The 6,972-nt window shown below is 34.6% G+C and overlaps 1 protein-coding gene across 2 annotated transcripts in view; it reads left to right on the top strand.

Annotated features, from left to right (window-relative positions):
- The window catches only part of LOC106459104 (segment polarity protein dishevelled homolog DVL-3-like), a 35,570-nt gene that overhangs the window by 9,482 nt on the left and 19,116 nt on the right, over positions 1-6,972 (top strand). For both annotated transcript variants that reach the window (XM_022385534.1, XM_013918690.2), the window contains exons 4-7: positions 2,277-2,356; positions 3,301-3,357; positions 4,449-4,593; positions 6,482-6,575. In XM_022385534.1, coding sequence (XP_022241242.1) covers positions 2,277-2,356; positions 3,301-3,357; positions 4,449-4,593; positions 6,482-6,575 — 376 coding nt within the window. The remainder of the gene's footprint in view (positions 1-2,276; positions 2,357-3,300; positions 3,358-4,448; positions 4,594-6,481; positions 6,576-6,972) is intronic.

Genomic DNA, 6,972 nt, shown 5'->3' with positions numbered 1-6,972 from the left:
CGTAACATTATACATTTATTTATAATTAAATTTTATTGTTTTATTGTCCCATGAACTGTGTCTAACTGCTATCCGCACCATTATAAGTTGTAAATCACTCGGGGGAACGTGCAGGTCACAAGCTGCTCATATGCGTGCTTCATGAACAATTTTAATGATATTATTATTATTATTATTTATTTTACCTGTTCTAGTCATAAATAACTTAAAAAGATCCATACTTTTAATTTTAGCTACTTTTATAATAATAAATAAAGAATAACTATGAAAAACAAGAAATAAAGTACTTACCCAATCTTCTTTTTTCTTGCCCTAAATTTTCGAGTAGAGTTAAGCCTGATTTTTCTTAGCGATTATGGTAAAGCACTTAACAATTTTTATTTACTTGAATAATACATTAAAGAATATAGACCAATAACGTGCAAAAAGTAGCCAAATTCACTTACTTCTAAAAATTTTCCTGGCTTTCTAACTAAGAGACAAGAGCCATTACAAATTCATCCAAGCTAGTCGTTAACTTTCCCACAGAAACGAAATTGCTACTCTGAGTGACATTGACGGTTATCTGTTCATAACACAATGTTATACAAAACGCCATTTGATAGATGAAAACCTTGACTTTCTATTGGTTATAAATAATATATAATGAAACATAAGAGAGAACTATCAACAAATTGTGAAAGAGAGGATGTGACAGGAGGGGTCTGATTTTCTCTTTGATAGCTCTGTAACAGAACAAAATTGAAGGCCATAAAAATTATGGTCTGTTTGAGCAATAACGATTTTATAGAGAGCATTTTACGTTTAATTTCATACATTTTCGAGGGGTGATGGATAAAATAGGGATGATGAGAATGCTAAGACAAAATTTGTCATGTGTGTTACACTAGTGGAAATTCAGGATTTTTTTATATATATTCCCTTTTAGAATTAAAACTGAAAACTTGTATACTATTAAAATATGGATTATTAGCTAAGATTTTATGCTATTTTAATTGGTGTAACATAAACAAAAAGTAGTTTAATAAAATTTTGAATGTAAGACACTAAAACGTTGTGTCATGCGCAGTAAAGGGTACCTGTGCAGAAAGAGTTAATATGTCTTAAATTAGGACAGGTAGAGCAGACAAAGAAAATAAAATGATAAATATTGACTTATGTATGCATGGAACTTTGATATATTTGTTAGACAGATATGTGTACATTTGTTTGGATACGTGTGATGAGTATAAAAAATGTCAGTGTATGTTACAAACCTCAATTATATAAATTTTTGATATCGTACATCACCTCAGGACAAATATATAGCCATTCTCATTCAGTGCTGCCCTCTGTATGATACAAGCCTTTTACCTCCCCTCCCTTGGAATTGACTGATTCCAATGCCTCTCTCATGCAAATCATCATGTGACAATCCTCCATCAATAAAAGTGCAACATACTCTTGTTATGCATGTGACTTCTATTCAATTTTACCTAATTTTTTTACCATTGAATTGTTTCTCACCCTCAGTTGGGCCTTTTCTCCAGGTTCATGGATGACCGAGATGAATGCTGCAAATGCTTCCTTGTGTGTCCCATATCTCAGCAGTTGCGACTGTATCTTCTGTTTGTTCATCACTGCATGATTTATCAGTTTCACACACTACTCTTGAGGCTTGCTTTGGCCCTGTATGTTTTTGTCCAGTGGTCCGAGCATTTGCTCATCACCTACATGCTTTTGGGTTGCGCTTTCATCATTATATGGGCGACTGGCTACTGTTAACTCGTTCTGAACAGGAGTCTGCCTGTCACACTCATCAGCTGGAGGCAGCTTGAGTTGGCTGGTTAATCAAATTGGTTCCACTCTTCTTCCCCACTAAACATCAGTGCTTCCAATTTCTGCCAAAACTCGAAGTGATGGTTAGGTAGAATTGAATAGTCACGTGCATATTGAGAGAGTGTCGCACTCTTATTGGTGAAGGATTGTTGCATGATGATTTGCAATGAAAGACACATTGAAATCAGTCAGTTTGAATGGAGGGGAGGTAAAAGACTTGTGGCATGCATAATTTTTTTTTCATATAGAGGGCAGCACTGAACGAGAATAACCATTTATATGAGTGGGGTTAAGTATCTCTCGGAAATACATTTTTAGTATAGGAAAATTATAAGTCTTATAAAAGTGCAGATATTCACCTACCGTGCTTGCTGTTTACCATAAAATCCTGTAACCTTAAACATTTTTTCTGATTTTTTGAAACATTGATTGGTTATTTTGTTGTTGTTTTATTTTAGCACAACTGGAGTAGACCACAGAGAGATTTTGGCTGACACTACTTGTACAGAAACTGAGTCTGTGATTAGTTCTCGAAAAGGTAAGTACAGATCTCCCAGCAAGTCTCTATAAACTGTATAATTGCTCAACAAGCCTATAACAGCCTGTTTTTTAGTGCTTCAGCCTGTTAAACAGTGTATTTCTAAAATACTATAATTTTCAGATGTTTGTTGTGTCTGTCATTACATGTGCCCAGAAGCAATCACTTGTTGTTGCCTGTGGCACCTGAATATTCTCCAGTACAAAGTGAGAAAGATTTTCCTCACACATTGGTTCTATAAGACTTAATTATAATATAACAGCTCTGCAAGAGAGATTTTGCTATAAATAGTCTATTTTAAAAGATTGGCAGCAACAGACACTGCTGAAAAGCCTGGAAATATTTCTTCGAAATGTAATAAAACTTTAAAGTGATACAGTGTGAGTTATTAGAATGATTTTTTTAAATATAAAAGTAACAATCATCAATTCCTACCATTTGTATATACGCTGCAAAAAATTCTTCCTGCATATTTTCCCTCTGAACTTGCGGTCTTATCGGCCTTTCGTAATACGTTTTAGTTTGTTTTTTTCCCCCTTTGTTTTTGCAACTTAATAATATCACTGTTTTTAAGATTGGTGTGTGTGTAGGTACTGTAGGGCATGGGTTGGCCCTATTGTAAATCTATAAATATAAAGCTGGAGAGCTTGGTTCGATTCTGTGCAATACAAAAAAAATATTCAACCTGTGTGCATTATAAAAGTGTCAATCAATCCCTTAGTTTAGGTGGCAGGGTGCTACTGATTGGGCAGTAGTTCAATATTAGAAATAGTTGCAGGTAGTTATTTTAGGTTTGTAATCAAAACAAATGCTACTGTAAAAAACTTCCAGTAACTTAAGGTTTTTATTAATTTTTTGAGAAGGATCAATAAGTGTGTCATAACATATATGTCTGTATGTGTATATATCAGACAGTTTGTTTATTTTTGTTTCCATGTTTATAGATCGACATGGCCACAGATCTTCCAAGCATCGAGATAAGTATTTTCATGATGATCATGGTAAGGATCAGTTTATCAAACTTTGAAATTACTACCCTCAGTACAGTTTTCCAGGTAGACAATATCAGAATTAAGAGTTTGAAATAAAACAAAACCCACCCAGTTGTGGAAAGATTTCAGTAAGGCTTAGGTTAATATTTTTTCTTATCTGCTTAGTGAGCAAAAATCACCTAGCAGGTAGCAAGATGTGTAAACTAAAACCACACCCAGTAGTGGAAGGACATCAGCTAGACTTAAGTTAGCCTTTTTCTTATCTGCGTAGTGAGCAAAAATCACCTAGCAGGTAGCAAGATGTGTGAACTAAAACCACACCCAGTAGTGGAAGGACATCAGTTAGACTTAAGTTAGCCTTTTTCTTACCTGTTTGTTGAGCAAAAATCTCTTAGCAGGTAGCAAGATGTGTGAACTAAAACCACACCTAGTAGTGGAAGGACATCAGCTAGACTTAAGTTAGCCTTTTTCTTATCTGCGTATTGAGCAAAAATCACCTAGCAGGTAGCAAGATGTGTGAACTAAAACCACACCCAGTAGTGGAAGGACATCAGCTAGACTTAAGTTAGCCTTTTCCTTACCTGCTTGGTGAGCAAAAATCTTCTGACAGGTAGTAAGAAGTGTGAATTAAAAACATGCCCAGTAGTGGGTGGATTTCAGTTAGGTTTGGGTTATTCTTTTCCTTGCCAGATTATATGTGTGTTAATCCATACATTTTCTGTACAGGAAAAATCATCTACATGTTATTAGGTTAAACCAAAGATGTGCCAGAGTTTACAAGAACTTAGTATATTTCTTCCATGTGTGTGTGTGTGTCGGTGATTAAAGATTATTCAACAGTTAGGAAGTTAAATCAATGTATAACTTCCAATAATTAAAAAAAAAGGACCACTTGAACACTAGCTTTAATTATTTTCATACTAATTTAGGTGTTAAGACTTTTTTGTTTTTGTGGTTAAGAAGTAAAAAGTAATGATTCACTCAGTTGTAGAAAGTTTCATTTGGACATTGTCTGAGCTTTTCTTTACCTTTTGATGTCACTGTTAAAAATATAATATAATTTCATAATTATTTATTAACTTAAAGATTTTTTTTTATAGCTCGTATCAATGGCCACAGCAAGCATGGTGGTCATGGTCGAGGAGATCGCCATCGAAGTGGACACCATTATGAATCTTCATCTATGGTGACAAGTGACATTGAAACTACAAGCTTTCTTGATTCTGAAGAAGAGTCCATTAGCAGGTAGTCCTAATTGTTCTCATTTAATAACTTATGTTTAGAAATGATTGCATTTTTTTATACAGTAGTGAAAATAAATATGGAAACTACATACAAATGTAATTAGAAACAATGTACAACACTTAACTAATGATACTTGTCATCAGACATTAGTATTAGGCCTTTTACATTTTGAATTAGAAGAGTGTATAATAATAGTAACATGCTGTGTTCATCATATCCATTCCCGACAACAAGTTCTTCTCAATCCAGAGTAAAGCTATAATTAATTATAAACATGCTTTGCCAGCTGGAAAAAGGCCTTCACATCATAACAATGTAGAGTACCTGCCAGCCACCCCTTGGATAATACAATTCCTGACAACATAGTAGAACAGTTTTATGTGGAACTCGGTGAATGATCACCATCTAACCAATAAGAGAGTGCCAACCCCATGGACTATACAATTCCTGACAATATAGCAGAACAGTTTTGTTTATGTGGAACTCGGTCAATGATTACTGTCTAACCAATAAGAGAGTGCCATGCAGGGTTAACCATGGTCTAAACATAGCCATTTTTACCACCTCCTCAGTATGTGTATTGAAGAAGGCATGGCCTACAGTAAGGAAATACCTCACCACAAATGTATAGCAGCTACTGTATTGGATGTTGAGGATTATTCTACGAGACAGATTGATTCCAAACTGCATGTACGCAAGATGTTTTAAAGGTTTGGGAAATAGGTACTGTTAATAAGGAATCCAGTAATGATCCACCATGATCTTGAGCATCTCAGGATCTGGCCAATAACCTTGCTTCAGATATGGGTTGTCTGTGACCCGAGGACAGTAGTAAACAATTTGGCTCAGCGCAATCTCATTGAACATTCAGCTGCATGAAAACTTTTGTTGTGGAGAATCAACCAAAAGAAAAGACTGAAATTGGTGATGAAAATGTAACAGTGGAATGAAAAAGACTGCTGGAGAGTGTTGTTTACCAGTGAGTAGTAATCAACAGTGGCATGTTCAAAAAAGGAAACGGGGTCAGTACCACCTCTGAAGTACAACAACTACAGAGCAATATGGGGGTGAATCTAGGCAGCTTTTGGGATAACATCTCCTTCAACTGTATTTGAGACTAAGTAAAAATTGAGGACACATTGACAGCAGAGAAGTTCAAACAGATCCTAATACACTAAGGCATTCTATTAAGAATGTCTCTCAGTGAGATGGCAGTAATGCTAAAATTTGGGGGTTTGATTCCATGCAGTGGACACAGCAGATAGCCTAATATTGCTTTGCTCTAAATAACACAAACATCTAATTGGCCAGGGTTTTGTGTTTCAGCAGTATAATGATCCTAAACATAAGACCAAACCCTATCAAGAGAAGTAACATACAGTCAGAACAGTAGAAGTCCTACCTTATACTGCCCAGAATTCAGATCTGATCATCACTGAGGGAATTTAGACCTTCAGGGATAAGAGGAGGTCAATAAGTGTGTAGCATGATACAGGGTATTTGAAGGGATAGTCCACGCACTTTCATAAATAAATCCTGCAAATATCCTGCTCTAAAGAGAGCAAAGGGCTTATATCGCAAGTATTAATGTATGCAGTTACGTATCTATGTGCTGCTAATTAAGTTGCTATGCTTATATGAAATGATTACTTGTCCTGCAATATATTACTGTATTTATATATATATTCTTACCTACTCAGTGAACACTATGAATTAAATGTAAACTTAAGAGTGATCATTAACATGTGCTAAATATTTAGTGTTGAATTATACAACATGAACTTTTATTAACAGATGGTAATAACAAGTGTGTTTTATGTTAATGGTAAGAACATGATTGAGTCACTGTTTCTAGAATTATATTTGCAGTAAGTATTCTGCATTTCAGAATATCAACCACAACAGAGGGGAGCAGTGTGTCTAAAATTCATGGTCGTCATAGACGAAGAAGGAAAAAACACAGGATGCCACCGATGAGTAGGGTAAGTTCCATACGGAAATATGTTAAAATATGAGATATTTATATATGTTTTTATTCTAACACATTCTCACTCTGGGGTCAGTCCCAGGAACTGACCTCATAACCATTTTGTGCTCGTTATACTTTTCATGTTTTAACATTTCTTACAGTAAGCGTATCTTCATATAATTATGCATATCATCAGTAAACATTACAAGGCTTTTGTACAGAAAATATCAGATTTTTGTATTAAGTTTTACGATTTTTTAATTAATGTTTTTCTCATATATTTTATTTTTTTGAATGTTGACTATCCAACATGCAAAGTAATTTTGATTTTAAGATTAAAAATACTTTGATGTCATCAGAAAATTTTACTAAGTTTCTACATGGAAAATCTTTATTAACCTCCTAGGTAA

Source organism: Limulus polyphemus, unplaced genomic scaffold (genome assembly GCF_000517525.1).
Source record: "Limulus polyphemus unplaced genomic scaffold, Limulus_polyphemus-2.1.2 Scaffold559, whole genome shotgun sequence".
Lineage (NCBI taxonomy): Eukaryota > Metazoa > Arthropoda > Merostomata > Xiphosura > Limulidae > Limulus > Limulus polyphemus.
Note: the sequence above shows the minus strand (reverse complement) of the source record. Positions and strands in the feature narration are given on the sequence as shown.